The sequence below is a fragment of the Danio rerio genome, chromosome 5, assembly GCF_052040795.2.
Source record: "Danio rerio strain M-AB ecotype USA chromosome 5, GRCz13ab, whole genome shotgun sequence".
Classification (NCBI taxonomy): domain Eukaryota; kingdom Metazoa; phylum Chordata; class Actinopteri; order Cypriniformes; family Danionidae; genus Danio; species Danio rerio.
In genome coordinates this window covers 41,245,568-41,263,014 of record NC_141025.1, presented here as the reverse complement: position 1 = coordinate 41,263,014, position 17,447 = coordinate 41,245,568, and the positions used below count along the sequence as shown (strand labels likewise).

The 17,447-nt window shown below is 36.0% G+C and overlaps 1 protein-coding gene across 3 annotated transcripts in view; it reads left to right on the top strand.

The window, feature by feature from the left end:
* Positions 1-8,346: 8,346 nt before the first annotated feature.
* The window catches only part of cds1 (CDP-diacylglycerol synthase (phosphatidate cytidylyltransferase) 1), a 35,722-nt gene continuing 26,621 nt past the window's right edge, over positions 8,347-17,447 (top strand). For all 3 annotated transcript variants that reach the window (XR_015491450.1, XR_015491451.1, XM_087253816.1), the window contains exon 1: positions 8,347-8,596. Coding sequence is in view for 1 of the 3 variants with exons in the window: in XM_087253816.1 (XP_087109942.1) it covers positions 8,534-8,596 (63 nt within the window). In the remaining 2 variants the exon portion in view is untranslated. The remainder of the gene's footprint in view (positions 8,597-17,447) is intronic.

The window sequence follows — 17,447 nt, the reverse complement described above, 5'->3', positions numbered from 1 at the left end:
CCGGAGTCCTCAAATGAGTTATTTATTTATTTATTTTTCTAGCAGTGTCATGCACAAAGGTGAAATATAGTAGGCCAAGAAGTGCAGTAAATAAAAATGGCAGATTTATGGTTGACCAAAAGAAAAACACTTAGCATTTTGCTAACAATTAACTGGTAATGTTAGTACACCTTAAGATAGCACGTTAAAAGAACTAATATTTGTTTTGTACATTTACAATACACTGACAGCCACCAAGAACAAGTGCTGATGGGAAGCCACATTTTGAATCAAAGCTCATCATGAGCTGCTTTTCCACAAGCTTTCAATCATACAATAATCCTCGACCTAAAAATATGGAACACTTTACTTGAAGGGGATGTTGATAAGATTTATAATCATGACATGACACGGATATGAATATAAAGGAGGTTTTATGAATGCTTATGACAACAGTCATTAAGTGTCATCATCTCAGTTATGTCTTTTTAAAGCAGATGTTTGATGTGTCTTTGACAACTTGACATTACCAAGGCAATCTCGTCATAAACCTGTCATAAACATGATTTTCATGAGGTTAATGTAATTAAGCTATTCGTATTTTTTGATCACTTTAAATAAATTTCTCAATTAAAGTGTTAAATAAATTTAGAATAGTGCCATCTATGTTTAAGGATATTTTAGTGACATCTTGGATTTGTACCACTGTAGTTGAGGTCAAGACAAATATTAACGATATTGACACTGTTATAGTAACAATTAAAATCATGACATGATTGTTATGGCCTCATGACATTCATGTTTAGGACTGATTTATGAAAAGTTATGTTGTCTTGGTAATGTTAAAGATTGTCATGACAAAGACACTGACAGGTTTTGTTGTCTTCGTAATGTCAAATTGACAAAGAAATCTCAAACAATGTCATATTTGCATTTAAAATGACCTAACTGAGCCAATGATACTTAATGAAAGTTGTCATAATCTAATTCATACTGATGACTAGGCCCACATGGAATCTGTGGATTTCTGCAGATTTTTAGCCCATCATTGATTCTGTTTATTTACTTGAGTAAATGTGTCTACATCTATATTTACTCGGTTTTTAAATTAATTACAGTAATATTATTGACTAATATGAAAATGTTCATCTGATTTATGTACAATGCAGTTTGTAAAGTAATATTTTCTGTCTTTTAGTAGATATATGTGAGACTTGCTTTGTTTACCAAATAAAGTGGATCTAATTTATTTTAAATATGGAATAAAAGTTTAAAAGATATTATTTTTTATACTCCAGAAAAACAAACAAAAGCGCTCTGGGGTAAGCTCAAATGTATGGTCGATGCTCTTTGGGTAAGGAATTCATCAAAACAGCAACAAGAATCAGTCCAAGGCACTCGAATAAAGCGAAAAAATTAAAAAGCCTTTATTCACAGGGCTAAATCTCTAAAAACCTACGCGTTTCGGCAGAAGTCTGCCTTCATCAGGGTAACGAATAATGAAATGATGAATGATGGTGTTACCCTGATGAAGGCAGACTTCTGCTGAAACGCGTAGGTTTTTAGAGATTTAGCCATGTGAATAAAGGCTTTTTAATTTTTTCACTTTATTCGAGTGCCTTGGACTGATTCTTGTTGATTTTATTTTTTATTTCACATATTTAGGTTTTGGTTATGATATTCTAAAAATAATTTGCAGAAATTCGCAGATTTTTACCAAAATTCTTGGCAGAAATAGCAAAAACGTGCGCACTGTCTAGCCCTGCGGCATGTCATTATTATACAGGTTTCAAAACAGTCTTTTGAACACCCTTTCAAGTAGTGTTACCAAATATTTTACCGTAAAGCGAAATGAATAAGTTTCACAGGGAATTTGGGGAACATCATTGTACGTTTTTTCACATTGCGTACCCTTTTTTGTGCATTGTCAGGATTACTCTCAAGATTTTAGACTTTTATCTGTTTAGTAACAAGATTGATTAAGTAATGGTCTTGGGACATAAGGGATTGCTCACCCAAAATTGAAAATTTACTCCCTATTTAGTGACTCTCAAGTGGCTCCAAACTCTGTGTGTTATTTTTTTCTGAATACAAAAGAAGATATTTTAAAGACAGTTCAATAGTTAAGAGTTCCAACATTCATACTTCAACAGAAGAAATACAGTCAAAGTGGTTAGGTACAGGTAAAGAAGTGTGAATAAATAATGACAGCTCTTTAAATGCTGCAATGTAAGCTAAAGAAGATGTTAAAAATACTTTACATCACTGACTTTTCAACTGAACAAATTACATCAAAGTTGAGTTGTGGTCAAGCTGTTGAGTTTATGGTTTTAAAGAAGTGGAAAACAGCAACTGCAAAGCCCAGTGTTTGATGACTGGTTTGCTGGAACATGCTGAATACTCGTTTGTCAAAGAGGCAATCTATTAGAGAGTGGAACATGAATCTCTCAGACTGTTTGCAACATACATGTGTGTATATAGGTGTTGAATAAGTCTTTGTGTGCCATCTTAAGAACGTAAATGAGAGATAATTGTGCAATCCTAAGTGACACATCTGTTTACTACAGTATATTATTAGAATAACCTTTGTTAAAACTGAATGAATACAGCATAAAATATAATAAAGCATCTTGACATTTCGTGTTGCATACAGTAAATGGTAATAAAAAGTAAGCTGAAGTCTTTATTGATTTTGAATCTACTGGGTAATCTTATGGAACTAATTATTTGTATTAATCTCTCATCTAAAGAAGAGGTTAAATCAGGCATGTCCAAACTCCAGTGTCCTGCAAAGTTTACTTCCAACACTAATCAGACACACCTGGGCTATGGCTAATCAAGCTCTTACTAGGCTTTCTAGAAACATCCTTGCCGGTGTGTTGAGGCAAGTTGGAGCTAAAATCTGCAGGACACCGGCCCTTCAGGACTGAGTTTGGACATCCCTGGGTTACATGTACAATGCAGTAAAATCACTTTCATAACTTATGCCCCCTGCAGGATTTACTGTAAATGAAGTGTTAGTCAGAACGACTGCCTTCGTCATGTTCACTTTGACTGTATGGGGAAAAAACTCAGGGAGTGTGAATGATTGCTATTCGGTCATCAATCTCATTTCCTGGTAAACAGAAGAAAAAGGTTAACGCCTCCTAAAAAACTAGAATAAAAAATTTGTCATTGCTCCCTATCTAGGCCTATTTAATAATGTTGAAGGTCGGAATTTTGTAATGCTGTTTCTGAGTGGCTGATTTCACTCATTCATTTACTACTTTATTTATTTATTTTTTATTTATTTATGACTTTTATGGCAAATTACAGTAAAAAAGAAGACAAAACAAAATTATATTTCAAAAAGTATAGATAGTATCAACTTGAGCACATACAATAAGGCAAAACAAGCAAACTAAATAAAAAAAAAGCCATACCAACAAATAAAAAGGTAAATAGAAATGTGGCTCAACAGAAACTACAATTGTACAAATTGAAGCACAAAATACACTCTACTTTGCACTTAGAAAAGAAAAAAATCTATTTGCTGGAATAAGGATTTGGTCTGTAGTTGACAATAAAACATGTTCTTGGATATAATTACTAAATGGGTCCTAAATTTTCTTAAACTGGTTTGATGAACCTCTAGTGCAGGGCTCCTGGAGAGCCACCTTTCTGCAGATTTCAGTTGCTACCCATGTCAAACACACCTGAACCAATTAACTAGGACCTGAACACCACGTGATAATTACAGGCAGGTGTGTTTGATATGGGTTGCAACTGAAATCTGCAGGAAGGTGGCTCTCCAGGAACAGGGTTGGCCATCCCTGCTCTAGACAGTCTAATTTTTTCCAACTTTACAAAGAAGAGGACATCACGGATCCACTGTGTTGGGTTTGGAGGTTTCTGATCCTTCCACCTTAGCGATATTAGTCGTTTGGCCAGGAGCACAATAAAAGCTATGCAGTCAGATTGTATTTTTGAAAGATTATATGACAGGCAAAATTCCTGTGGCAATCAGTAGGCAAGGGGAGATAGATATTCCCAAAAAACAGATATAGTTTTAAAAAAAATAGTGTCCCAAAAGTAATTTAGCTTTATACAAGACCAAAACACATGTGCCTAAGTGGCTGGGGTGGAATTACAGTGATTACAGGCTGGATCTACATGCTGAAAGTGCTCTGAGAGCTTTAGGTTTGTCCAGTGTACACGATGCACAATTTTGCACTGCAGAAGTCCATGTCTTGCACAGAGGACTTGTGAATTCTGTATAAGACTGATTCCCAATCCTCGTCTGAAATTGTGATTCTCAGATCGTCTTTCCCAACAGATTTTATTTGGGAATGGGGTGTATCAGTTGGTGCCATAATTTTATAGTAAAGTGATGATATTATTCCTTTCCAAATTGTGGACCTCCCCAGAAAGTTATCAAATGAGGAGCTAGGAGGCGATGCCGGAAAATGAGGGAACATTTTATGCCCAAAATCGCGAATTTGGAGATGACGGAAAAAGTTGTTATTTGGAATAATAAACTTTTCACATACCTGCTGAAATGAAGAGAAAATTCCCTCATGGTATAAGTCATTTATTTCAATAACACCTCTAGTATGCCAGAACGCAAATGATTTATCAATTATTGATGGACTAAAAACCGAATAGAACGAATGGGAGATTTTGAAGATATGGTTTGCCAACCAAAATGACGTCTAATTTGTTTCCAAATGTTAAGTGTGGATCTTACCATAAGGGTAAATTTGTCATAAGGGAAGGAAAGAGGAGCAGAAACTAAGGCTGCTAGGGAAGAGGACAAGCATGAGGTAGACTCGATGGCTATTCATGATAAAGCATCAGCCCCAGTATCTTCGTAAAGCCAGTGAAGTATAGGACGAATATTTGCAGCCCAGTAGTAACATCTAAAACCAGGTAAAGACATAAATAAATTTGATATCTTGAATGGAAAAGATTTAAAGGAAAACTCATGGGCAGCATTATTCATTTACTACTTTGTACCCATCCAATTATTTTGAGCGTACATCTGCTATACACTTGAAGCACAGTTTCCTATTATCCAATAAAGGAAAGGAAAAATGCAACAAATGCAGCAGCAACCTACTCTCACATTATAGGCCAAGTTTACCTCAGATTCAGCTCAAGGACAATGGAAACACTGGGAAAATAATTATGTAAATAGAAACTAAGCTAGCAGTAGGTGGCTTCAAGTCACTGTTCTAATTTGATTTGATTCCTTCAATTATTTACAAATCACTTTTATGTACAAAAAAATACAATTTGATTAGGAATGAAACACGAGAATAGGTGGAATCGTTCACTCTGAAATGCCTGCTCAATGAAACTGAAATGTCTGGTTTTAAACCACAATATTTCATTAGTATGATGTAGAGCCTCCTTTTGCGGCCATTACAGCATCAATTTGTCTTGGGGATGACAGATACAAGACCTGCACAGTAGCCAGATGGATTTTGAGCCATGTTTCTAGCAGAAGAGTGGCCAAGTTATGTGATGTTGGTGGAGTAGAACGTGTCCTGACTCGCTCCTTCAAAACATCCCAAAGTGGCTCAATAATATTTAGATCTGGTGACTGTGCAGGCCCTGAAATATATTCATCTTTAATTTCAGGTTTATCAAACCACTCTATCACCAGTCTTGCTGCGTGTTTTGGTGCATTATCAACCTGATACACTGCACTGCCTTCAGGATACAATGTTTGAACCATTGTGTCCACATGGTATTCGAGAATGGTGTGGTAGTCCTTGGCAGCGACGCACCCATCTATCACAAATATTGATATTGCAGCCCAAATCATCACTAATCCACCACCAAGCTGACTCTGGGCATGGGTGGTACACTTCTTTGGAGCTTGTTCACACCATAACTCTCTCGGATGTAGGAAAGACAGTGAAGATTGGACTCATCAGCGAAAAATGATTTTTCCACAGCCCATGATTGCCGCTGCTTTGGCATTAGCACGAGTGACCAAAGGTTTTGGCTCTTGCAGTCCGGCCATGTGCAATCATCATGTGGAGCTCCTGTTGAACAGTTTTGGTGGAAACAGGAGAGTTAAGATGCACATTTAATTCTGGGTCCACAGTTACTCCTGTTGGTTGTGATTCTTCTTCTTGGTGGTATATGCTGACATTACCTTGGATACTATTGCTCTTGATACATCGCAAAAACTTGCTATCTTGATCACAGATGTGCCAGCGAGACACACAAAAACAGTTTATTCTTGTTTGAACTCTGATATATCATCCATAATGTTATGTCCATTGCAATATATTAGGCAAAATTGTGCTATTTCTCTGGTAATTGACCCTTTGCTAAGCCACACCCAAACACCGCCATCCACCAATTATGGCTTAGCAATCGTAGCTACGCGCAGGGGCTCTGTCAAGCTTTCGACACACCCGGTATCCTAAAAGTTTGAACAGGATGGTGGAATGTTTTCCCTTTTCAAAACCAAAAACCCAAGAGAAGAAATGCCAGCGTGGATCAAGCTATGTGAGAGGCGCTAAAGGAGCGGAGTTAAGGTTAAACATTAATTTTGTTTACGATATTCACATTCAGTGATAGACCGACGACAATAACTCTCACACCTCTTACCCTAAACAGAACTAAACTGTGTTTCCTCCAAAAACACAAAGCAGGTTATGTTTCCCAGCTGTCTTTTTCTTTTTTTTCCGCTCGATATTATGAGCAACTTTTCCGTTGAAGCCTTCGCCATAGTAACTTAGTCATACTAATAGCGAATACGTCCTAATGACATGAGTTATTGATAGATATTGAGTTATTGACAGTAATAAGCAACTTACTGTAAATTGTATCATTGACAGAGTCAATGATGCTAATATTCAGCACAAAATCCATCAGTTTCCCCTTTCTGGCGGCTCTTTCTATGAATTAATTATGTAGAAGCACTGTCCATGCGTGTCTCCTTGTTGGTGAGTAACGCTATTTTTCATTGCACAACAATTAGTCTATCAGGCTTTTTGACTAAAAATAGAGAAATCATGGGTTCATTTAGATTATTTTTAAATTTCACCTCTCCTGCTGTGCATGATCTAAGCTGTTGAATGGTCAGCATATGAGTCGGCTAGGCTAACCTAGCTTTAATATTGATTGAATTTTTCTCTAATCCGTTGCCTATTATGTTGTGAATATACCCCTGTAATGCTTACTGCAGTCCTTTTTTGTCTGGCTTTCTCGGATATCTCATCTGTAAGCCAAAAATGACATTATTTCCCTGCCAATTTCTGACACCAGGGCATACACATTGTAAAAGCCATGCCAGGCACGAAAGCTTGACAGGCGTAGCAACACTAACTAAGGAGAGTGGGGCTTAGCGAAGGGTCAATTAAACCTTAAACCTTCACACCCTGCTCTTACTAGTGGAACGTGCAATCAGTGAAGATTGGCCACCAGGCTGGTCAAATTTATTCATGAAACCTCCAACATAAAACTGGCCAGTGTTTCAGTCTCAGGGGGTTCCTGCACACCAGAAGTGCCATTCGGCCATGCAGTGCCATGCATTTTAGAATTCTAAACATAGGTTAAGAGACATGTTTTTATGGGTAGGTTTAAAGTGTTGGATCAACACTTGTGATTATAAGTCAACACAATTTGCAATGGGTCAACACTGTAATTATAAAGGTAATTACAGATTTTAATTACATGTGTAATTACATGCAGATACTTTTTAAGGCCTGCAATGTAAAAACATGTACATATGTTCATTGTACCAAATGCTTTAAATGTAATTACATAGTAATTACAGCCACAACATACAGTTGGACCCCTAGTTGTTAATGTTTGATCAGTAAAACCATCTGCTGTTCTACAAAAAAGTCCTCCAGCTCAATTCACAGGATCCTATTTTACCAGTTTTCAACAGTGGCTTTGTTTTTGACATTTATCATATTTGAGGAACAAAAAATCTCTACATGAAATAAGAAGGGGATTAAATTTTAAACAGAGTTGAATACACGTCTTGTTTTATTTAATTTGTTTGCATTCAGTACTGCGCTTCAGCAACATGTTTCTCAGAAGACAAAGTGTATCAATTCTTCTTTTGAAAAAGCTCATTGGGTTGTCTTTTGGAGTTTCAGAAATCTTCTGTATAGAAACATCATGGAAAAATACTACTTGTCTCTGCACTTGTCTTCACATGGGTCTGCTAATAAACTCAGCAGTTGGTCATGATGACAGAGCCTTGAGGAAAAGAAACAGCGACTGATTTCGCTGACTTCGAGCTCCAGCCGCAGAGTGGAGCAGTGTTTCCTCTTTTATATGTTGAGTCACTGGGTGAGTGAGCGAGGTAAAGAGAGAGAGAGAGAGGTTGGTCTCTCACTTAACTAACAAAACAGCAGTAGTTCTGCGGGCATAAACAAATGCACGACACGCAGGCTTTCTGTCCCTCCACCTGCCGCGAGAGACTCTTTGATGGTCGGGTAAATTAGCCGGATTACCAAGAGTGACACATGCCCGCGCTCTGCTTCACTTAACGCGGACCTCCGACATTATCTATGTATTATTTTGACTGAAATAAGACAAAATGACGGAGCTGAGACGGCGAGGAGGAGGGGACCAGGACAGCGCTGAAAACATCAGTGACAAGGTAATATTCTCGGTTCATTCAGCTTTATTTCCCTCAATCGACTGCGAATGACCTTCTAAGCTAAGCAGCTAACGAGCGACCAGTCAGACCGCTTTAACCTGAGCTTTTATTACATGAAAAACAACTCGCTGAAGGTAATGTTGGGATTGTTTGTGGTGACATTCGTGTTAAGGGAGTGCTCCTTTAATTGATTTCATCTTTAAACGGTCGCTTGCCTAATGTGAAGTTGCTGAGCCAAACACTCTCCAAAGCCAGAGTCAGTGGCTGTGTCGCAAAACCAAGTGAGCAACCTACATAGACAGCATTTTTGGGCATCGTAGACTCGTCTGGAACATTCTGAGCACTTGAGTCATCTTATAGCAAACAGTGTAGGTACTTTAGACATACACAACGTTACTGTAAATGTAAAGAGTGGTCAGAGTTTGTTTGTCATCGAGTTGCTTCATATTAGCCTATTTAAATTAGAGTTCAGGATCTATGTGATAAATAAATTGCTATTTCCAAAACTATAATAAATAGTCATTATTTAATCACCCATATGTTGTTACAAACAAGCATGCTCTTTACTGTGGTACACCAAAGCAGAAGTTGGCAGAATGACAGGAGCGTTCTCCATTCATTTACAGTGCATACAGTGAAGGTGAATGAAGTGCCATATAAAGAAAGTTGTGCAGTTTAGAAAAAGAGAGGAGAGTTAGTTAATGAGGACATTGTTATTTTTGGATGAATTATTCTAAGGTTATCCAAGTAGGCTGGTAGGGCATCCCCAGCATTAAACATATGCCAGAGTAATTGGTGGTTCGTTTCGCTGTGGCAGGGACTAAGCAGAAGGTAAGTGAGTGAGGTTTTCCAAGTTTTTGTTTTGACTATGTTTAAACAACATTTTTAGTTTTCATTTTTTAAGATGTTTTATTATTGTACACCTTATTAATAGTATGGTTAAAATTGAGTGTTGCCAATAAAAGAACTGTTCACCCAAAACCTCAAATCCACCCACCGACAAGTTGTTCTAAACTTTTAAACGTTTTCTTTTTTCTGCTAAACACAAAAATAAGACATTTTGAAAAAAAAAAAAATTTGTTAACCAAAAAGTTTATGGTCCCCATTGCACTTAGGGAAAAAGTACTATGTGAGCGAGAGGGGACTAACAACGTTTTTTTTTTTTGTGATAGAAACTGGTACAGGTTTGGAACAAGTGGAGAACAAGTGAATGATTGCATTTTTGAATGAACTATCCATTTAAGTGAAGGTATGGGATAGAATTATGGGATGCAAATTGTGGTCATGAAGAATCAATATGTTAATTAGGGCTGCGCAATATATCATTTCAGCGTCAATCGCATCGATGTGATCATTCGCAATAGTCACATCGCGAGTAGGCGCAATGTTGACTGGATTATCATTTTGCAAGTTCTTTTTATATCAGTGACTGTGTGAAGCTTTTAAATGTGTAATTGTACCATTTTTAAATTAATAACGATTGCTTTTATTAAATTGTTTATAAAATGAATTTTAATTTGTATCTTTTTCCTATTTATTTTATCTATGCTTGTAGATTGTTGTTATATTTTGTGCACCCTTTATAGAGAATCATCCCTATCAATCTAAAATTATAAATTATTTCCAAGTAGTTATTCAAGTCATCTAGCGAAATTGTATTCATATTGCAATATATATCGCAGATTAAAAAAATATCACAATGTTAGATTTCTCCAGTAGCATGCAGCTCTAATGTTAATGTTAGTTTAAATATTAATAAACTCAAAATTGTCGTCACGGTGGCGTAGTGGGTAGCACGATCGCCTCACAGCAAGAAGATCGCTGGTTCGAGCCCCGACTGGGTCAGTTGTCATTTCTGTGTGAAGTTTACATGTTCTCCTAGTGTTGGAGTGGGTTTTCTCTGGGTGCTCTGGTGTCCCCCACAGTCCAAAGACATGCTATAGGTGAATTGAATAAGCTAAATTGGCCGTATGTGTGTGAATGCAAGATTGTATGGTTGTTTCCCAGTGTTGGGTTGCGCAAAACATATGCTGGATAAGTTGACGTTTCATTCCGCTGTGGCGACCCCTGCTTAATAAAGGGCCTAAGCTGAAAAAAGAAGGAATAAATGAAAAAAACGGTCAATATGCAAACTAATAGTTAAAAGTGAGACTTGCTCCCCGTTCCAAAGTGTTACCCAACATTTATTCATTGTGAAACACATCGGGTCCCAATAAACTTGTAACCGGACTAGAGCTCCGGTGTGTTTTTTCAGGATGGGAAAGAATGGGTATATTGTGAAATATTTATTTACGAGCTGAAAAAATACATTTCGGGTCAACTCTGTAATATTAGTTTTCATCAGTTCAAAATGTTTAGTTGAAAAATGATTGAACATGGAAACATGCTTTAGTTCAGATAATGTGTGTTGATGACATTGGCATAGATCATGTATGACAACAAAACGCTTGGCAGCAGTGAGAACAAGTTAAGAAGGGAGTGACACCACAGTCGTCCAGCAAATTTGAACTCATGACTCAGTAATTACAGTTACAAATGTGTTTAGTCACAGACAAGGCTTTTGAAGGAGATCTGTGTGTGATCTTGTCGTGTCTTCACTCTATGTATGCCCCGGGCCAATCTCAAATGTCAGTATTAAGGCATATCAAGGCATTTTTGACCAATCAGTCTGGATATATGAAGACAGACTCAGTGACTGCGCAGTAGATAGTGCTCTCGCCTCACAGCAAGAAGGTCGCTAGTCGAGCCTTGGCTGGGTCAGTTGGCATTTCTGTGTGGAGTTTGCACGTTCTCCCTGCATTCGCATGGGTTTCCTCCGGGTGCTCCGGTTTCCCCCACAGTCCAAAGACATGCGATACAGGTGAATTGGAATGTGTTTGAATACTTGAACAGTGCATTCTTACTTTATGCTGTTGAGCTGAGCTTTTCTTGATAAAGTTCTCTTGGAGAGTCTGTGTGTACAGTGTTTGCAGTGACAGTAGGGCCAAATGCATCATGGGTCTTCAACCCAAAACTTTACATAAGCAAACAAAAATTGTGGCATGGCGTTCTGACATCAGGTCAGACTTTGCTGTGTATATTAATGTTTACAGTGTTGGGTAAGTTACTGTAATAAAGTGATAACTAATGACATCACCAGTGTTGTATTTAAAATGCTTTACTAATTACCCTATCTGAAAAGTATTGAAATTACTTAGTAATTGAACTTTAGCTGAATCTTTTAATAATTTAAATTCAGAGTTTTGGAATTCAACCGTAAGCCAACATTTTAGCTTCTTTAAAACAAAGTTGCACTTTTTTTTGGTAAGAAAATGTAACTTTCATTAAACAGAATACCATGCTCTAAACATTTTTCTAAACAAAGAGCACCCTTATTGACACATAGTTTGCTCGCAATTAAAAAATAAAATAATTTTCTACATAATTCCTCTGCAATATATTTTATTAACAAAAAATATTTAAAATATTCTGCAAAAAAACAAACAACTAAATTACTTAAAAAATAATTTAATTAATAAAATTTACTCCGCAAAAGCAAAACAATAAAACAATTTAATAAAATTACAGTGAAAGTATAGCTAGCGTAAAAATGGGTTGGAAAAGTGGGCGGTTCGTTCCATAAGCTGTGGCGATCTCTGGAATAGAGACTTAGCCACAGGAAAATTAATGAATGAATTGAAGGTGTAGTCTTTTAAATGGCATTATTTTTTCAAGATGAGTTATTTCATAAAGTTGTACTGTTTATTTCAACATGCATTTAGAGGTTTATTTGTGTAAATTTCGTGCTATGCTATATCAGTTCATATGTATAAGTTACTCATGCTCATGTATTATATAGTATTCTATTGCTTTTAGTTGCTTTGGGCCACTGTTTCTGTTAGACTGGACACTGTTCTTCGACTCTGTGTTTTGTTATGAACAACTTTATGGCTGGGCCAGGTAGTTTACCTGGGAAGAGCAATGCTAAATTCTAATCAGATTGCTAACTTCATTTCCTTCTATATGCTTGCGTCTGGTCCATTAATTGTATATACTGGCTCAAGTTATATATATATTGCATTTCACCGTGAGAAATACAAGGTGTGGTGGTGCATGAGCCTGTGAATGGGTGAAAACGTGTGTCTAATGATGTGACTTGGGTAAGTGCAAAAAAAATTCCAGAAATTTTAAGTCCATTTACAAACCTAGAAATTGGCCCTAGAATGAAAACTCTGTTTTTACCTTATTTGGAAGGGTTGAGTTCTGAATATTAATGAGCTCTGCTCTGATACTTCTCTAAGCTCATATTTTTAATGCTCCGAAGCGTAATGTCATCTGAAATATTCATGTGCAAAATAATCATACTTCAGTTGTTAAGAGTCGATGTCTTGTCAAATGACAATAATTTCAACTGAAGTGCAGAAGCGCATCTACCTTTCTGAGCTTTCTGTCTATAATTGTTCTTGAGTTATGTGTTGAGAATATAGGATAGAGTGCATGTGAAATTAAAATTTACAATGTTTTGCTAGCTCACATTGTTATTTTAAGATAAATAAAGATTATGTGCAAGTTAATCTATTGATTTTATTTATTTATTTATTTGTAATCTTGTTTGGTCAAAGTGTAAACATTCGCTTCTGCTTTTGTAGTGGTGGCCCTTCTGTTGATGCAACCTAAGGGCTTTCATACCAGCTGTATATTAATACCCTTTACCACACCTCTCTAACCATTAGTTTGATATGAGAGTATAATGTGCAATATAAAGTCCTGTTCCCTGCTCAATATTCCATTTTAGTTGGAAATACTTTAACATACGGATATAAAAAGTCTCAGCAACTTCCATTTCTCACGAAATTTAAATCATATTTATACCCAAGTAACCCAATAAAAAGAACTGACATGTTTTTAGAGTTATACTTTGCAGGTTTAATGTGTAATATCAAAGAAAAATGTAAACATCTGTGTAAAAAGATGAGTTTTATTAAGTTTATTGCTGCCCTTATACTCCAAGAAAATTATAATAAGAGCTGAGTGATATGACACAATGCATAAACATTCATTAAACAATTCTATTCTGCAGTTTACTTGTGTTTGTTGCCTCGTTACACTGTGGCACCTTTAATAAGCAGAAACCCTTTCAATCATTTCACTGCTTATTGTGCAGAAATACTATCAAAACATTTAGAGGATGTTTTTAATATTTTCTGTAATGGCAACTGTTTTATAATTTATATGCAAAAAAGTAAAAAATATAAAAATTTAAACATGGCATAAAAACTATAACATAAATATTAAAGCTATTTGCCACCACAGAATAACAATTAATCACTACTCAAGAATTAAACAATGAGAATCATTAGCTAACAAAAACAATCAAACTACACTGTAAAAAAACAAAACTTAAATTAGTAGTTTTGTTTATTATTTATGACTTTGAATTGCATTATAGGACCTTGATCTTTCTTCAACTTTCTTTAACAATTTTGAACATTGAAAAAATCTCTAAAGGGATTTGTATTGACATTTTTAATAGTTTAAGATGATATATTGTCTGGGTTGGTGCTGTATATTACCCTACAAAAAACCTCGTAATGAACTGCCAGTACATTCTGTTATTTTACTGACTTATTTATCTGTATATTATCTTTTATACATTATAATTTAAACTACTAAAATGTCAATAAATGTCAATGTTAAACTGTAGAGTTAATTTTTTTTAACATCAAAATCCGACAAAATAGAGTTCAAGGCCCCAAATTGCATTTCACAGGTGTAAATAAACAGAAAACACTAGAAAATGTTATTCGACAGTTATTTTGTACAGTGTACAAACTAAAGTTCAGCTTCATCCGAAAAACAATATCGAGAACAATGGCATGTCAGGCAAAATTATGTTATCTGTGATAATTGTGAAATAAAACAGTTAAATGGAAATAAACATAGCAAATTTTGTCAACCCACAAAGGCTTTAAAAGAACATTGTGTCATAGTTCTGGAAAGCAGTGACCTTATAAGACCTTTATAAGCGATGTCTCATGGCCCAGAGCTTTGCCTGTCCATCTAAAGGCCCTCAGCCAGTCCTCTATCAAGGTTAGTCTCTCCATCACTCATAGTATTTACAGCTCTGCACTTTCAATGATGACAGAGGTCATCTACAGAGCTCAGTCTCATGGTTTATTGTTAATATCTTGTTTTCTTCTTGGTGAGAAGAGTAGCGTCATTAGCCTCACTCTCTGTGGGCTTTAGTGTGGTGCTCTGCTCAGCAGTCTTTGGAGTTCAGTGGACCGTCATAACCTCGTCCTGCAGCCTGGCCTCAGTGATAAATTCATGTCTATCTCGCCATACTCGGGTTCATGTCCTACTTCTGCAGTTTATCAGAGGAAGCTAGTTACTCGACATCTATGATCATATCATTTGTGTGATTTTAATTACAAAGTTTGTCTTAGGTCTGGCTGTGTAGATAAATAATAAACAGCCAATATCTTAAAAATATAGGCTGGTACTAAGCCACAAGTAGGTCTGTCACAATATCTGTTTTTTATTGTACGATATATTGTACCAAAATATATTGCGATAAATGATATTATCGTCATTTTAAGACCATTATGAATATTGCCATATTTACCATTATTATGTAATGCCAGAATTGTCCAAAGAACACATAATATTTTATTCTTAAGAATATCTAACTTAATTACATTCATTTTAACAATTTAATAATCAGGCATTGGAATCAGAAGGTGAAAACGCACATCCTAAACAAACAATAATACATGCTAACAAAAAAGTAGAGATAAAGATATTGCACAATCAGCTAAAATGTAGCTAGAAATGGTTTTATGTATGTGCGATATATATATTATCACTAAAAATGATGAGGTCATGTCCATGTGTTGTGCGATAAGTCAATATATTGATTATTGTGACAGGCCTAGCCACAAGTTAATAGTGAAAATCAGTCTCTAATACTAAAGTGCTACTTTGCAGATTTGCATTCAAGATTCATTTACATTTTCTGGGAATTGTTCCTTCTCAGTTCTTAAAGCGTTCCTTTGTTCCATCTGTTTTAATGACAGATAATCTGACCAATTAATGTCAAAATTATGTGCTCCCTGAGCATTTTGACTTTTAAATAAAAAAAAAATATATATATATATTGAAGTTAGGGCTGCAAGATTCTGGCAAAAATGTGAATCATGTTTTTGTTTTTTTTTGCTTAAAATCAAGATCACGATTTTTTCTTGATTCTGTAACTGTAAAATAAAAGGTAACATGATCATTATTCTTTTATTATTGATAATTCTCAAACATATGGTAAAACAACTATGTGTAGGTTTACTGTTGCTTAAAATGCTACATTTTGTATAGTCATTATGGTGGACTTGAACAGACTTACAAAATGTCCTGTTTGTTAATTCACAGTAAAATGATGACATCAGAATATAACTATTCAAAATGAAAAAGTTGATTTATTATGTTTTAAGAGATGTGCTTTTCATATGTCATGGACAACATTATTAGACCATTTGTTTTCACTGGTAAAATTAGAATATTGTCATTATCTGATTCCTTCTTGCATTATATTCAACATTATATATAGGCTAGGCTAGTTATACTGACACAGTAAACATTTATTTTCATGCACAACACTATGTGTTCGATATGAAAGAAAAAAAACATCAAATGCTTGTCGTGATCATAACTCTAAAATGCCATATCATCATTGATGTGCGCAAAGGTTTCACTTTCACTTCCGAGTGCGGCTGCCGTCACTGTGAGAAAAAACAAACACATGCAAATCATTCTTTCAGCGCGGCACTCAAACGATCGCTCTGTGCAACAAACTGAACGTTATTTACAACTTTATTACCTGTTATTCACAGCCTATGCAGGTTGAGTTCAGTTCACTGAAGTAGGCGTCATGCGTTCACGCGAGCGCATTGTCGGTAGTAAACAAAAGCTCGTGGTCAGCTCACTTGTGATTTCGCGACCACGAAAACATCATTACATGAAGAGAGAAATTACATTTTAGGGTGAATTATACCTTATAAATAGAATATGTGACACTTTTAATGACAATTGAAGGTGTCAATGTTGCTGTGAAGACTTGCGCGAATGCCTTGCTTCTCTCCTGACCTTGAAAATATAATTAGCTGAATCGTAGAAAAAACTGAATTAAGATCGTGTGCAGGGTTTTCCCCCAAAGCCCAAACACATGCGCTATAGGTGAATTGAAAGAACTAAATTGTCCGTAGTGTATGTGTGAATGTGAGAGTGTATTGGTGTTTCCCAGTACTGGGTTGCAGCTGGAACGGTGTGTAAAACATATGCTGAATAAGTTGGTGGTTCCTTCCACTGTGGCGAACCCTGATTAATAAAGGGACTAAGCCGAAAAGAAAATGAATGAATGAACTAATTGGAACATATATGTATTAGTAATTGATTATACCATGTTTCTGTATATATCTACTCTAATGTATAATGTGCTAGTAAAACACATAGATACACTAGTAAGTTTGCTTCCTTTGCTATATAGACATTTTATGTGCTGTGTCCTGCTAACCACATGGTGGTAAGCAACAGTGCTGTTTATTTTCCCACAATGCAACAGTGGACTAATTATCACAGAATACCGTATACAACGGTGCGTCAAGAATTCTGCTGCATCCACTGTACTCCAGTCTGACAGCAGCAGTGAGCGCTGTCCGTTTTGGTATTTGCGGCAACAGTGTGAACTCCTGATCAGCCGTTTTTCCCCCCTCACTGCTGTAAAGTATTTAAAGCGACAGTGAAAACTGGGCCAAGCTGTCACTCGTCTCCAGAAGAAAGTCTGCAGAGGATGCTGTAATTTACTGACACTTTATTTTCCCCC